Source organism: Cygnus olor, chromosome 1, assembly GCF_009769625.2.
Source record: "Cygnus olor isolate bCygOlo1 chromosome 1, bCygOlo1.pri.v2, whole genome shotgun sequence".
NCBI classification, from domain to species: domain Eukaryota; kingdom Metazoa; phylum Chordata; class Aves; order Anseriformes; family Anatidae; genus Cygnus; species Cygnus olor.
Window position 1 is genome coordinate 121,988,741 of NC_049169.1, and position 16,681 is coordinate 122,005,421.

At 36.1% G+C, this 16,681-nt stretch overlaps 1 protein-coding gene across 21 annotated transcripts in view; it reads left to right on the top strand.

Annotated features, from left to right (window-relative positions):
• The window catches only part of DMD (dystrophin), a 1,063,969-nt gene that overhangs the window by 939,751 nt on the left and 107,537 nt on the right, over positions 1–16,681 (top strand). For all 21 annotated transcript variants that reach the window (XM_040530986.1, XM_040530983.1, XM_040530994.1 and 18 more), the window contains one exon: positions 6,717–6,777. In XM_040530986.1, the coding sequence (XP_040386920.1) occupies positions 6,717–6,777 (61 nt within the window). The remainder of the gene's footprint in view (positions 1–6,716; positions 6,778–16,681) is intronic.

Genomic DNA, 16,681 nt, shown 5'->3' on the forward strand with positions numbered 1-16,681 from the left:
GGATATATGATTTAATATTTTTAGAAATCACAGTGAGTGTTTTGAATAGCAAATATTACCAAGGAATAATAAAAAGATAGAGGATAAGTAGTCTCAAAAGAACCAGCCTAAATCTGAGAACTCTCTGGAAGCACGAGGATTTTATTATAGCATTTAAATGTGGTCAAGACAGTTAGAGGAGACTGACTGCCTTTTTTTTTTTTCTTTTCTTTATTTTACCTAAATGCAAAGTGACTGCATGTGCTTCTGCTGAGAAATTGAGTATTGGCCATTTCTTATCATTTCCCATGGTATATCTTAGGCTGCCCAGAGAGGTTGTGGAGTCTCCTTTTCTGGAGACATTCAAAACCAGCCTGGATGCATTCCTGTGTGACGTGACCTAGGTGTTCCTGCTCCGGCAGGGGGATTGGACTAGATGACCTTTCAAGGTCCCTTCCAATCCCTAACATTCTGTGATTCTATGATCTTATATGACCCATGGTATATCTTATATTTTCCATGGTATATCTTATATTCCTGGAGAGCCAGAACAAAACCATAGAACTCAAAATTTTAAGAAAATCGGTGAGTTACATGGGTATAATAAAAAGTTTATTAAAGGCCTGTCTGAAGTTGGAAAGCAAGACCCAGCAGTCCTTTGTGAAAGATGCTGACCTGCAGTCCTTAGACATAAACCTTATGTGTGTAATGGGCATGAGGTCACCTGGGTCCTCAACATTTAGACAGTCAAGTACTTGAGGGGTTAACTTTCTTATTGTGAATGCTCATCTGCATATTCATTAGTAATTAGGGTCTTACACTCCCGATTCGAGTTTTCTGGCAATCCCTGGGAAGAATATCAGCCTAGGTTTTGGGTACTTAGTAGCCTTGCTGGTACCTTTGTCACTGTGCCCAGCTGAAAAAAGTTGAGGAGATAAATTCTTTCCTGCACTCTCATGGGCTCACCTGGTTTCATTGCCTTAATTAAAAACTTTTGATCTTAATGTTATTACCCTTTCAGCAATCCGTATGGCCACTTCCTCCCCTACAGGTGTGCAACTTGCAATTTATCCACTCAGAACTGAGACCTCCTTTAGACTAAAATTAAACCACAAGCCCACTTCCACCAGACCTTGTTCTGTTACAGTTCTGAAACTTTTTTAAAAAGAACAAAATAAGGTGTCCTTAAAGAAGGAAAAAAAAAACAAAAAAACTTTTATATATTCTATATGAGACATGGGTATTTAGCAGATTTATTTTTGCATTCATCTTACTCCATTTCCAGAAAACTCATCACCAATTTGATGAGGTCACTTTATGACCTCATTTGATGAACAAGTTTTAGAGATTTTAGTTTTAACAGCATAAAAGTGCAACAGACACCGTTAACAATATGAAGTATCTGTATGAATATGTGGATTGATGCAGACTATATCTCTTGGCTGTATTTCATGCAGAATTTTTTATTACGTAGATTCTTTAACAAGTAGATGCTTGTGTTTTTGCCATTTTATAGTAGCATGACATTTAAGAAAAATAGGTATTAGGTGGATTTTACATTTTGTGCCACAAGTGGCATTTTGAAACTACTGGGAATACTGTTCATGATTTCAAGTATGCATTATTTAGGTCATATCATGTAATGTTGACCCTAGGTTGCAGGTAAGAAGTCTTAAGTTGGCCATAAGGATTCCAGCAGGAAATGCAGAATGCCAAGTCCTCTTTTATAATTCTTGTAAAAGTAGTTAATACTGTTCCTGACCACATGCTGAGTGCTTTCATGACTGATAATTCCTTCTTCAGATTGATTAGAGGTGTTCTGAAGATGGTATATTCCTTAAAAGCCTGCATGTATGTTGCAGCAATAAACAGTACTTCTAGCTCTGCAGGGAAGCAGGGGATGTTTGCTGGGGTTTAAGAATTGCAGACTCCAATCTGAGAAGTAGTTCCCTGTCTCTGAAATGCCTGAGAATCATCCACATGTGCAGCGGGGCAAGCTAGGACTTGAAGCAGAATAGACCTCATGCTGTGTAGTTCTTAGGAAAGGAGGGTTTTGATTGATGTTTCTGCCTTGTAACTTCTAAATTGCTTAGTCAGTATATTCTGATTTCAGTTTCTCGGCTACATGGTGCAACAGCAGACTGCTACACTACACAGTTGTTGCTACACAACACAATCTGTTCTTCGGTCTCACTTGGTACAATAATAAATGCACATAATTTAGAAATCAATTCTCTATAAATCTGGAAAAAGTCGTATTTTACAGATGTATACCGACATTTGTTGCAAAGGATCTTGAAGAACTCACAAAAATTATGCAAACCCTTCTATTGTGCCACTGTCACACAGGCATACCGATTGGAGATGGCATCCTGCCAGCAAATATCATGAACTGATTATGGGAAAACATTGATTTAGCATATTCTCTCAGGAAGAGAAGCAGAAGCTCTTTAAAGTCTGTGGAGCACAATAGTTTATCATCTATAATGGTCTCATTTGAAAATAATTGGTAATACTTGATGCATCTTCTTTGAAAGGATAAGGTACCTGATTCTTAGGAAGTCAGATGCTTCCCAGACCCAGAGACCATCTCATTATTTTGTTGTTCCTGCCTCCCTTTATCTGAAGTCACCAATTTCATACCTCGCTGCAGTGAAAATAATTGGTATGAAAACACATTTTATGTGAAGAATTAAATAAATTCCTGGCCCTGTGGTTGCATGAAGATAATAATGATGATAATCCCAAGTAGGACAATAGCAGTCATGCAGATAGAGCTCCTAGGCTGAAGCAGCATTATTAAAATATGAACATAATTAAGCACCTTGCTGTGCTACAACTGCTGTGGCCACCAAGTAGGTAGTACAGGTCTTGGTTGTGAACAAATAGATGAGGTCTGCTTTAACTATCATGGAGATGAAATGCAGATATAATAAATACAATAAATTTCTAAGAAAAATAATTGATAAGGTATACATAACAGTGCATGGAATATGGGTACTAGGTGGTTTGACTTTACAATTTCTATCCTGAAACTGTTGGCCAATGCTCCCCAACTGTTAACTAAGACTCAAAAGATTTTCTCTGTATTTAAAACTGAAAATGTAAACTTGTGCCATTGGAAGGTGATGAGAGGTGTGTGCTGACTTTTTAAATAAGGATCACTGAGAGTAATTTTTAACTGGATATACTAAATTAAGTCTTTGAATAGCTGAAGAAATAGTTTAATATTAGTAAACATACATGTATTTTTCATTATATTTGCAGTGCTAAAGTGAAATATTTATCAGATTAGTTTCATAATATCAACTCAGATAAAACTATGCTATCATACTAGTTAATATTTCATTCATATCCCTGCATAGATTAAAACACTGCTGAAGTCCGTAGAGCCATTACGCTATGGTTTCATTATACATTCTGAAAACAAATAAGGATGTAGGTGTACCACCAAGATCCATGTTTACTTAAGTTGAACAATAGGCAAAGCAAGTCTTAGAAATTAGCACACCAACAGAAAAAATTAAACTCTCAAATTAGGTAACCATTAAAGTGTGTAGCAATAAAAAGAAAGAGTACAGAAATCTAAATTCACTGTCAAAATGCCCTGTATTTTGTTGTAGTATTTAATTGCAGTAGACGGCATTGCAAGTAGCTGGGTGTATGATAATGGGTTCTTGCACTGTGCAAGTTAGAACAATAAAACACTTTTGAATTACACTTGGCAATAAGGAAATGTCTGTTTCTTGAGTGCTGCAGCACACTAGGATACTACAGTGTCATACAGAAAAACATTTGCTAAGTGTGTTTAGCTGGACAACTGAAATGGTCTTACCAAGGAATTAAAGACACATGTCCATTACCTGCACTAGCTTTGTAATGGATAGTAAACCCATACTGGTAACCAGAGATAAGAAACAGCTGCTCTCAGCTTCTGGGCTTCTGCCAAAAATGAAATGATTATTGTCTTAGCATAGCTGTAAAAAGTACACATATTTTGTCAACTCAAATTTAGGCAAGACTAGAATCATCCAGGAAAGCAAAAGTGTATTATAGACAGCTTCACAGCAATCTCTTGAAGTAACACTAAATCCAATTATGCAGAACATCAGAGAATTGTTTGTTATTCCTAAAGCTCTTAGTTCTCATGAAAGCAAAGTATTTGTTCCTATGTTAATGTATTGAGAATATTATTTTATATAAGATTCTGTGATAATAAGTTATGACTGCAAAACTCTTATGCAGATTAATTCAGAAACAACAGAAAAAATGCACCTTCCAAAAATATGTGACAATCTGTCCTGTAGATATTTAACTGAAAACAAATCTTAGAGTGGCAGAACTGTAGCTTGGTGGTGTTCCCACTAGGAATATTAATGACTGTTTTGGAGAGAGATAGGGAAGAAGGTCAATTTTTAGTAAATACTGAAGGGTATTTTATTTTCAAAAATTATAAGTTAGTATAATCCTATTCAACTTAGTCCTCAGATAACACAATCCCATGGGGCCAGAGACTTTATAATTGCCACTGAGTATGCCTTTTAAAGATATTTGATGTGCCGTATATTAACTCACTGTGTCGTATTACTGAATAAAAGCATACAAAGAAATCACCAAGGCATTGATAATGTAAAATTAAATTGTACCTTGTGTCTAACTCCTTGCCTTTGGTTTCGTACCCCCTTCTAGACTGTGGAGAGTATCAGATCAGTCACCAAAACTACACTTAACAGCAGTTTATGTTCTCACCAGTAGACAGAATAAATAAGAATTATGGTTAAGAATTGCATATGAAGCATAACGTAAAACTAGGGTTAAAAGGAGGGGATGTTTCCTTGTTTTAATGTAGTTAACATCAATACATGACATGATATTCCATTTTTGATACTTTTTGCAGTCATATATAGATTATGTAACAGATTGCATCTTTCCATCATTTGAGGCTATACAAAACTGGGAAGTTGGGAGCATCTTGCAGTTAGTACTCCCCAAAAGAGCTGCTGCTCGATGAGTGGCAAGCTGCACCTTCACAGCTGTTCAGCTCTGCAGTGTGCAGACACGGAATGAGACATCAGTCCCTGTCCCAAGAAGGAATATTTCATCATCTATAACTTATTTGAATATTTGTGTTTGAAAATACAGTTCTGTAATTTTGTATGTGTGGGTTATGACACACACTTCAACAGCATTACCATGCTCTTCTTCCATGGGAGCTACCATTATAATTCATTCCGCATTTCTGGTGCACTTCAAGAGTTTTCTGTTATCATGGTTCATACCTTTGAAATTAAATTTCTCCTTTCTTTCTTAAGAAGCACAGAATTATATGTAAGTTTAAGTAATGGGAAAGCAGTACACAGCTTAGTTACAGGCATTTAGGTGGGGGTTAAAGGCAGTGACAACAGGACCATCAAAGGTACTGCGGTAAGCTTTTCATAGGCCACCAGTAATCTCAGCCATGGTCATCAAGTCCTCTTGTCCACATTCTAGTCTGTGAGCAGGGGACAGGGTGTTTCATTCTGCAAATTCACTCATGTGAATCTGGTTAACAGTTTTGGTACAAATTATATGAAATGTGGATATTGGTTGCTCATATTTGTATGGATTTGTTAAAGTACCTGAAACATTATTGAAAGGTCTATTTCAAATGAGAGACAGAAAGAAGACTGAGCCAAATGATCAAGCAGCTGATCCCTAGTTGTGTCTTGGAGACAATTATTTTCCTTTGTGAACAGCAGGGGTCACTAAAAAGAAGGATTACACTGGGGGAAGCAAACAGCCATTTTTTTTCCAGCTAGATTACTTTTCATATAAAGAAATCACTATATTATAAAAGAAAATTTTTGGTACAACTGTTCTTGACAGATAGAAAACTCATAATTAAAGAACAAACAAACAAACACAGAAACTAGCTTTCTGACTGCATCCTAAACTATAAGATGTCTCTGCCTATAATAAAAACACATTATTTAAAATTGTTTGGCTACAACAAGATTTATATACAACTTTGTTACAGAAGATTTTCATTACATTGTAAGTTGATGTAGAGATTTAACACTGATAGCCAAGAGTGAGTAATATCATTTCTTCGCCGTTTCTTGTGATCAGAGTGTTACTTTCTCCATTATTTGCTGTTATTGGAAGTCAATTAAGCACAATTAGTAATGTGGAGAAATAAAAATGAAATTGTTCTGTATTTAGAACAAGTCAACAAGAGAATAAACAAAATAGTGAGATATAATATAATAGTGAGTCAGTTTTACTTCACTCAGCATAAAGCATAAACCAGTGTAATCTTGGTCCTAGAAAGATGGAAGGGACTGATCACAAGAGAAAGAAATTGAAGTAAAACCAGCCAAACACATTAGCAGGAGGAACCCTATAAAAGAGGTTGAATTGAACCACAGAGATAGGTTTTGTGCTCTGCTTCATATCTGTTCTTGAAGTTTAGTAGCCAAGGAGTTTTTTGTATTTATCTTTGCAGCTGAATGAGTTCAATTTCTCTCAGATTAGGCCAGAAATTTCAGAACAGCAGGTTAATCCTTCCTGCCTTCATGGGCAACTGAGCAAACAGACCAATATCAGCGTGGCCAAGTGTAAAATTGTAATTCTAGCGATTAATGTTGTCTTTCCTGTTTGCTTTGAACTTGACCTCCATGTTTCTCTTCTAGGTATGTTTGTATGTATGAATGTATGTGTGCAGTTATTTACTTATTTGTTTGTTTGTTTGTTGACAGCTTCTGTCCAAGGCCCCTGGGAGAGGGCAATCTCACCAAACAAAGTGCCGTATTATATCAAGTGAGTATGAAAAGCAATTCATTCTAGCTATTCACATTTGTAATTTAAGAGGGTAGTTTGAAATTTTCTTAGATTATCATGAGCTGCTCCTATATTCTCTAAATGTGAAGAAAAAAGGAGTGAAATGTGCATTAAATTTCACAGAAGTATGCTAGTTCTTTAAAAACATCGTAGGATGCGCTGATTTGTATGTTGCTTGGTTTTATGCCACCATAATTTACCTGTAAACTAAGTAAAGCTTTCGGGTATCCAGATTACATTTGAATTTGTTCCATTGCACACTGAAGAGTATGTATGTCAGGTTTTCCCAAAACAAACAAACAAGGAAAACAAATTCAGAATTGCAGTCGTGAATATGATGCACTATTTTTTTTTAACCTAGCAATGCAAATACTTTATGTAATGAATTCCTTTAGCGAGGATGTTTGGTAAAATCTGTTGCTGAGGAAAGAAAAGGGACAAATTAGTCTCTATAGATTGTTCTTTTTGAGGTTAGTTCCCTCATTAAGCCAGTTTGTTTTAAGAGGTATGTATGCAAAAGAAATGAGAGAAAACTTAGAAAAAAAAAAATCCACACATCTAATTGCAGTGCCCTAAACAGGTCCACTCTGCAGCAAGTAAGAAAGAAGCGTTAGTACATTTTTCCTTCTCTGCTGAGTTTCTTATTATTTGCAATACATGCCTTGAACCATTTATATGTAACTTCTAGAGGAAACAGGTGATGCAGTATCTGCAATAAAGACTGTAGTGTATGTAACTGAAACACAGGTGTTGTTTAATAGGTCGATTCACATGCTACCTCCTTATCTTCCCAGTATACTTAGGAAATTCAACCAGTGTCCCTCAAGCCAGCTGGCTGCATCTGCACTACAGATGCAATTTTCATGACGAACTGAATTGCTACAGTAGCTTCAGAACAAACCTTAAAGTTATGTGTGAAGAAGGCTAAGTCTGTAGTGCAAAACAGTGGCACGGTTATACCTGATCTAAGTTGGTTTGCTGTTACCTTGTAATTTTCTCGATGTATTTGGAAATGTATTTTTCTGATGCATTTGGCTATGGATAATGAAACAGTTGTAACAAAGCTGGAAAGCCCTATCAAGGAGAAAGGGAGAGTGTAATCTATGGGGGAAAAATCCTGGAAAACAATATGAGACTTTGGCACACAGGAGTCAGATTATTGAAGGAAAAGATACTTTTTTTTTTTTTTCTCTTTCCCATGCCATGATTTACCATTATGGTGAGAGATGCCTCGGCAATTCTTAGTGTAGTCACACGATGCATTTCATGCTGTGCTTCCCACCTCTTTATGTGCTGTTTGCATCCAGCAACCATAGATAACTGTTGACTCTTCGTGCTAAAATGATAAGTAGTGATCTTGCTGATTCTTTAGTGGTTTTTGGTGTCAACTTTCCAATCCATCTTCTGTTGCAGGCCATTTAAAATTTCAAAGGAAGATATTTGTTTTATTTTGTCCATTTTAGAAAATATCTTAATAGGTAAAAGGAGTTGTAGCAGTACTATTTTAATTAAAGTTTAAATTTGGCTACAACTTTTATAGAAAACCTTGCTTTCCTTGAGGTGCTAAACAAATTGGTCAGGTTTTAATGAGTCTTAGTGAGTTGTTACATCTATTCCCTTCTCCAACTGTCCTCAGTCATTTTTCTTTTCATTCATTCTCATCACTCATATTTCATACTTGTGCACAACTAAATTGCCTGTTTTCTGTACCATTTTGGCTTTTTAACTTTCACATTCTTTCTTTATTCTTTGAACTATTACTTCTCTATCAATCGTTAATTCTGTAAAAGAGCTTCCGTGAAGACTGAGCAGCTATAGATAGCATTCTCCTAATGTTTGTATAATTTTCTGTCTGTCATCAGTGTAGAATAATGGTGCTACACGTTTTATTGTTTTTCATTTTATCTGGTTTTCCCTTGATGCTTAACTGTTTTATCTCATCATTTTCACATTTGCAATGACACAGCCTGTGATAAGCCAGGCAGTACTTAATGTTAAATCCTCAGCAGCGATGTTTACTAGGTATCTTCAAGCCTTTTGATTTGGCTGGTTAAAATTTCATTTTTATACAGTTGTTAATCTGTAACAAATAGTTGCCTCTAAAGCTATTATTTCAGTAATTATTTCTTGAGATTATTCACGCTGGTATTTTTTGTTTTCAAATTGTATTGGTGCGGGCATCATTGCTGCTGCAAATATAATTATCAACAATGCACAGCCTGTTTCAGCTATTCTGAGTGTCTGCCATTTTATGGTCTCTTGGCCTACTGTCAGCCTCATGAAAATTGCAGTACAGTGGCCTTGCACCAGCTGCCACATTTTTCCACCTTTTACTTTGGTTTGCTCCTTATGGGGATGACAAGCCAGGCCAGCAGTTCAGCCTCACCTCTCTTCCCCAGTGACCTGAGAAATCAAATTTTTGTGTTCCAGGACAGCAGAAGCATCTTGGCTTCCAAAATAACAAATGGACATCCTTGCCTGGGACATCCTTGCCAAACACTCGCCCAGCACACAAGCTGCTACTGAGGGAAAAAAACCCTCCCTTTTTCCTGTGAATTAAAACCTGTAAAATTGCTCTAAACCACATTTTATCAAATGCTTTTCTTTATGTTCTTTTTTTCCTCAGTATATTCCTTGTGTCTAGTACAGCATGTAAAGGTTTTATTAGCTTAAAAAAAAGGAGGAGAAGATTACAAAAAAATAGTTTTAAGTTTAATCAGTCCTATTCTTTGAGGTCTTGATCCTACCCTTATTGGAGGGCAATCTGGAAAATGGGAAGGCAGAAGTAGGCAGAGACACGTCTGTACTCTTTAATAGTGTTTTAGTTATTCATTAAAATTTCTAAATTTAAGTTTTGTCTCCTAAAAACAGGCAATTACTGTTCATCAGAAATCTGAAAAGCAAATGAAAAAAATGCACAGCTCAAAGACTTCTGCGTATGTTACCAAACGAAAAAAAAAGGACTTAAATTCTAAAAAAAAAAAAAAGGCAGATAATGAAGGTAGGAAGACTGCAGATTTTAACGTCATAATTTGAGATAAATCACATCTTAGTAGAGCTAACCTTGTGATCCAGGTATGCATGTGCAGACACATGCACATTCTTATCTTCCAGTCAAACACAGAGGAGAGAATGAAAGCAGTGCCAGATAGCAAAAATGCCAAGTCTGTACTGTGCAACACCAGAAGTGTTTGATCATGCTGCACAACCCAGTTCCTCTTCAGTGACCATCCTCCCGGGGCATGAGGGGATGTTAAGCAGCTATACTCTGAGTCCTGTTTGCATCTATCTTGTGTACAGCTTACACTCTGCTCAGCAAATAACACGGCCACTGTACAGTGTCAGGAGACCTCTGTTGCCTTGGAGTAGGAAGGAGGAGTTGGACCAAAGTCTGCAACATACTTTCTTTCACCCCAAAATTCAGTAGTCCTGCCATTGTGATCTGTGGAAATGTAGTGGTTGTTGACTTTTTTGTTTGTACTAATCTTTGACATTATTCTTCCTATGTATAACTGACTTCCAGTTAATAGTGTCTGTCTGCTCAGCCTCTTGCTGTGCCCATTCTTTTGAAGGATTTAAAATGCTTCTGCAAAAATACGGTAGTCTTTCATCTCGTACTTCGCACAAAGGAAGCCTTCCAAGTTATTTCCCAGCCAAGCTTATTTTCTTACACAGATTATAGCAGTTCACTGAACTTTGTCCTGCTGAGGACAAAGCTGGATTCTCAAGAGCATAGATTTGACTCCTTGAGAAGATCCATGTGAGACTATCCATATAAATTAGCTATGCAGCGAGATAACTCTGAAGCCAACACATCTGCACTTTCTTACCCTATTCCATGTTATACTTTCCTGTGAGAGTATTTTACTTACATTAACTATATCAGCTTGTGACACATATTTTTGTTAGATTCTGCAATTTTTCCATACTCCACACTGGAGCTGGCCAGTTCTATAAACACACTTCTTTGTTGTCTTGCTTTTTAATCTCCCTTTTAATTGTTGTTTAACTATGCAGAATTTCAACACAGAGAAGAGCTAAGAGCCCATAATTTTCATTGTAAAAGCAAACAGATTAAAGTCACGATTATTTTACTTTTTTTTTTTTTTTAGAGACAGGATAAGTGAATCTATCTGAATTAAATTCCGCTAAGATAAAATAAGGCAAAGAGTTGCTGTTCTGGTAAAATCGCTTGGGTTAATTGTTTCTTCTGCAGAACATAGATAAGTACGAGACGCAAAGGCAAGTAGGAAATATCTGTCAGACAGAACAGAGAGAGACATAGAGAACCATAAATAAATAATATATTTTTGTGTATGTGTACTGTGTGAAACTGTGAGTGAGCTTTGCAAGCCGTGCGCTTGGCTAACAGTTAACCTTTGTAGCAAGTACCAAAAATGTCGTATTCAGACTTCTTAAAAACACAACTACTCTGATCTTTTTCTATCTTTCACTTCTGAAGTCTCCACTCCAAAATTGTAGCTTTTGTGATGGAAAGGAAAAGTCTAATACTTTTCACTCTGCCTTGAGATTAGCATGCCACCTAGTACAAAAACCTCAGTGAAATATCTGGTATTTCCTAGAGGTTTGTCCAAGTGCAGAGTCCTCCTTTATCAACTGCAGGACTGCGAAGCCTTGGCTCCAAAACTTACCTCAAAGACTGAAGCTCGGGCTGTGAGTGCGTGCAAGATCTCGAGCCTGGAGCCACCTCCAAGCAGATGTGGAGCCTCCCAGCAGTCACACTGCCTCCGGCCGAGCCAGGGCACCCCAGGCTGCTGCTTGCGGCCATCCACCAGCTGACCGAATGGGGTTTCATTTCTTTTGAAACAAATGATAAGTGCTCAGCAATGTTTTTATCTTGCTGTCAACTTCAGTTCAGGGCAGTATTGGACAGAAAACAAGCGCTTTCCCCCCAGCAGAGCTGTTTGTAAGGTGGGGTACGGTGTGGGAAGCGGCAAGGAGCTCCCTGGTACACTTGAACAGCACTTAGGAACTGTGGTCCCTTTGGTGTTACAGTGCTTGTGCCAAAGTGGATAGTAAAGTGCTTACGATTTGTCATCAGATGCATTCAGTATGCATTTTCACGAGAGTTTATAATGTTGAGCATTACAGAGAAGAATAAATCAGGGTTAATTTTTGTGCAGGTTAAATCTTAAAATGTCTTATGCAGGTAATGTTACTCTTCGGGCATGGATTGGAGTTTTCTGGCTTGTTTGCTCAGTTCAGGAATGCGCTGGGTAAGAGAAATTTGGATGGAACCTGGCTTTTCTACTTTCTTAATTAAAAGGAAAGCATCAGGATTTAAAATCCGTTACATCCAGCTACTCGTTGCTTTCCAGCTCTGGGGCTAAGACAGCAATAAATGAATTATTTTTATAGGCAGTGAGATGAAAAATAAACTTTTGTTACTGTACAAGGAGTTCATATCTTTATAGAGTAATAGAATATAATTACATAATATTAAATGTGTTGCAGCTGAAAATGTTGCATTTGTTGTAAGCTGAATGTTTTTTGCTTGAATTTTAGTTTTTACTTAATTTTTCTTCATTCCATTTTACTTCAGTTATTAAATGTAGCTTGACTGTGCTACCCATCATCAAGAATAAAAAATTAACATAGCCCATATAATTTTGACAAAGTTGAATGACATATATACAATATGGGCTTATTTTATACAGTATGTGCCAGATCTTCCATAAAAGTAGATTTTACAGCTACTGCTGATAGCTGAAATTTATTGTCATATACTTCAAGCCCATGTTTTAAACATTGTGTGCTTAATGAGCAGAATTCAAAAATAGGAATTATGTTTGATTTCCCCTGGAATGCTTTGAACTTGAAAAGACTAGACATATTAAGGGAAAAAATAGAAAGATTTGCCCGTCAGACTTCTCTTTTTTTAAAGATCAATTACATACTTAATTTAGATGACAGACAAAGAGAAGACAGCTTCTGACAACTGTCCAGAAAATCTTCAAGGAAATGGGGAACAATATCTCATATTTTTTACATATTCTTGTTATACCAAGAAATCTCATAAATCCTTTGTTTCCTCAGAAGACTGACATTTTCTCCAAAGCAGCACTTGCCACATCAGGTGTCTGTATCGCCCTTGGTTCAGTGTCTCTTCTGAAGCAGCTAGCTCCGCATGTAAACAGACAGTATTTCCCCATTCCACATGAGAAAAATAGCATCCATATAATGAGAGAGTCAGCAGTAAGTTGATCCCTCTTTACCTTCTGTGCCTTTTTTGTCTTCATCTTCTCATCAGTCGAATGTAAGGCAGGACTGTAATTAACACTTTTGCATTTTAAGATATGTTTCAATACCAATGGAAAAAAAAGTAGTGAATATAAATATAATGGATATCATGCATCACCAGCTGTATTTGCTATGGACTCGCAGGCTTTGGCAGACTGTTCAATGCTCTAGTGTTGGCATCTAGGGCAATGCAACAGTCAAGCGAAAACCGAGTGCAATATTCAGAGATACCAGCTGGGCTGCTTCTGTTTCTCCTGTGGCCTGTCAGGAAGAGGTCGGATTTTTTCCTGGTTTGACTTCTTTTTCAAAATGAACTCAGCGAAGCTGCTGAATCTCTCTTGTGTTTGTTCCTTCTCTGACCTTCTGAGATGCCAGTTCTCCTGTACACTGCAATAAGCTCCTATTTTTCAGAATATTCCTCTCTGTCTTGACACATTTCTTGTCCTGAGTGACCTGTTTAGTCTTTACTTATTGAACCACGACAATGGATTATGTGAACCAGTTTTCTCCTCATAGGATCCCTTTCAGTGATTTTGCGTGCATGTGAGTATGTGTGTGTGTGTGAGAGATAATAGCTGCAATGAGTTCTGTGCTGCACATCAGTTTTGTGATATCCTTATCTTTAGCTCATCAGTCAAGAGAACTAATTTTTGTATGTATTGTACTTAGGGGTTAGAGATGCTAAGGGAAAACATAAAATATATTAACTGGGAACTGTATAAATGTCAGTAGGATTGGATTTAGACTTCAGTAAAGATTCTAACCAATAGGTTAGAAATGATCAAATAATCAATATTCATTTGTATACTTCTCATTTTCTGATTAAAAACTTGAACTTTATGAGATAAATTACAATTTTAAATATGATCTATAGGCTTGGCAGCCTCTTGCATGCTACATATTTGTTTTGAATTTCAATTATTCATCAGATACATTTTTATATTAGGAAATCTATGGCTAGATAATTTAAGAAAAATGAACCATAAAAAATGCATCACAACATCTCTGAATAAATTGTTTTCTTACAAGTAGTTTTGGTGAGACGAGCATTCATGCTCTTTCTACTGCAGCTGTGCTCAGAAAATCATAGTATGGTGCAACATAACAGAAGGCCATTACCAAGTAGCACACTATGTAACCAGACTAGCACAATCACCAAATGGCATCTACAGCCTACTGAGTGGAGAGTAGAGGACACACTTTGCTACCTAATGGCTATGGAATCTGTGTGTCTTCCCTTCTCTTTTACAGAAGGGCCAAAATTTGTTTGCATAAATGCTGTGTCTAAGTGTCAGGTTGGGGACCTTGAGGGGGTACAGACTTATTTAGGATAGCAATAAATTACTGCAAATGTGGGCAAAAGTCATTGGTATAAGTTTTATTGTTCACTTATATGTTTCATGAAGTAGATAAAGGTAAAAAAATCCAAGTATCTAAACCCATAATAATTTGGTCACATTTATGTATTCTGAATTTAGATGTCTGCTAGATTTCTTTCTACTATTTTAAAGTTACACTTGAAAAAAGTGGCTTTAAATAATTATCCCAATAAATAACCTTGATTTCCTTTTGAATTTCAGTATGCATGTCTCCTTTTTTTCCTGTTCAGGATGCTTGTTCAGGACTACTGCAGAGCTAATGTAGAAGAGGCAAAGCTGTATTTGACTTTGCTTCATTTTTAACAAATTTAACTGCATTTTGTTTCAAGGATGTACTGTTGGAGAAAATGTTGTAAACTTAATTCTTGAGGATTATGATACCCTATGTGAAGCATAAGAAAAAAAAATGATAGAGAGACATTACAGGCATGAAGTTATAACTTCAAGGACTAGCTAGAAAGCTACTGTGTTTGACTTGGGAACAGATGATTTCATAAAAAAATCATGACTATAACACAAATCTGTAACACCATGGATTTTAAGATTTTAATCACACACCAGAGTGTGTCTAGCTGGGTCATGGGTGTAATACTTTGTTCATCACTAAGAAATGTTCGTGATTCCTTTACAGCAGGAAATATCCCATAAACTTCTCTAGGAGGTGGGAGTGAAAGAGTACATGGTAATACAAATTTGTTATTGTTCTCACTATTTCAGCTGCAGTGACCTGAAAATGTGGAATAAATAAATATGACGAAGGCAAATAAAAAGTAAGGTCTTAAATTTCAATTGAAAGAAAATACTGAAATACTGAAATAAGCTTAGTTTCCAACCAGTGTTTTCCAATCTGCCATCCAGGCAGTGGTATAAGAAAACTGTTTTTTGTTATTTTAATGTTGTAAGAATGTGACAAAAAGCTAAGGGATTCAACTGCATTCTGAAACACGGAAAAGGTGAACCTTCATTAGAAAATCAGAAGCTGTATATGTCCTCCCAGATCAGTGATTTTTATCTACTATTTCATCTTCAACGTAATTCTGCTTAATTGTAGTTAGTGTTAGGACTTCATCAATGGAAACTTTGTTGGCTGACCTTACCCACACATCTTTTATAAAACAGAAAAAGATAAAGCAATTGCAAATGCTAGTAAGTACTAGCAGCAGCAGCAGCAGTAAAGAGATTACAGCCAGAGAGAAGACTGTAAATGTCCCTAAGGAAATTTGTGTATAATTTAGTTTCAGCTCTAACCACAGAGATAATAACAATATGGAGCAAACTCATAGCTGAATCTTCCCTCAACTAAAGCTTCACTTGAAGGTTTAAAAATGCAAATTTGATAGGAATCTTAAGGTTAAAATAATATATTATATGCATATATATGCATTCTATTACTCCTGAGACTACCTCTGCCCAAACAGTTAAGGAACAATTTGAAAAGTGTTTAAAGCAAAATTTCTATCGGAGAGGGTTTTTTTACCATGTTTACTGAGAATCCCTGGAATCTATAAATCATGCGTTGACTTTGATAAATGTGATTAAACAGCTAAACTTTAAAAAGTAAACAAACCTGCACTTATTATAGGTTTTCTTAAATCTTCATTATGGTTGTGCATGTCATTAATTTGCATTTCATTTAGTTTTGTGTTTAAAAGAATCCTATACTTCCATTTTATCACCAGCTCCAGCCATACTGCAATTTTACTGAGGAAATTTCATTAGTGAATTAGAAGTTTCAGTTCTAAAGTGAAATATTTTTCTGTATATTTATCTGCTTTTAGTGATAGCAGTACTGTTCAGTTATTTTTATTGCTGTGTTTTGCTGAATCTTGACTATAAAAAAGTAGTCATTGAATATTAAAAGTTTGGTTTCACAAGACAGAATTGATATTCAATGTGTTTTTGTATGAATGCTAGTTCAAGCTCATTAAAAATTTGTTCTGAAATTAAACACTTTAAAATGTAAAACCTAAACCCCACAATAATAGTTTCAGTAGGTATAGAGAGCTTGCATTAGCATTTTTAAAATTACCAAATATTTTGTAAAAAGAAACCCCGTGATTTTAGTAATTTTCTTTGATGTGAAACACAAAAGAAAAGCAGGCTCTAAGTGACAGTCATATTCAGTACTTTCAGAGATGACTGAAAAGCACATTAGACAGCTCTGTACTTTGTTGTTTGTAGATGGTATCTTTATCTTGAAGTATTCTTAAACTAAATTTGTATCAACCTACCCAGCTGAATGA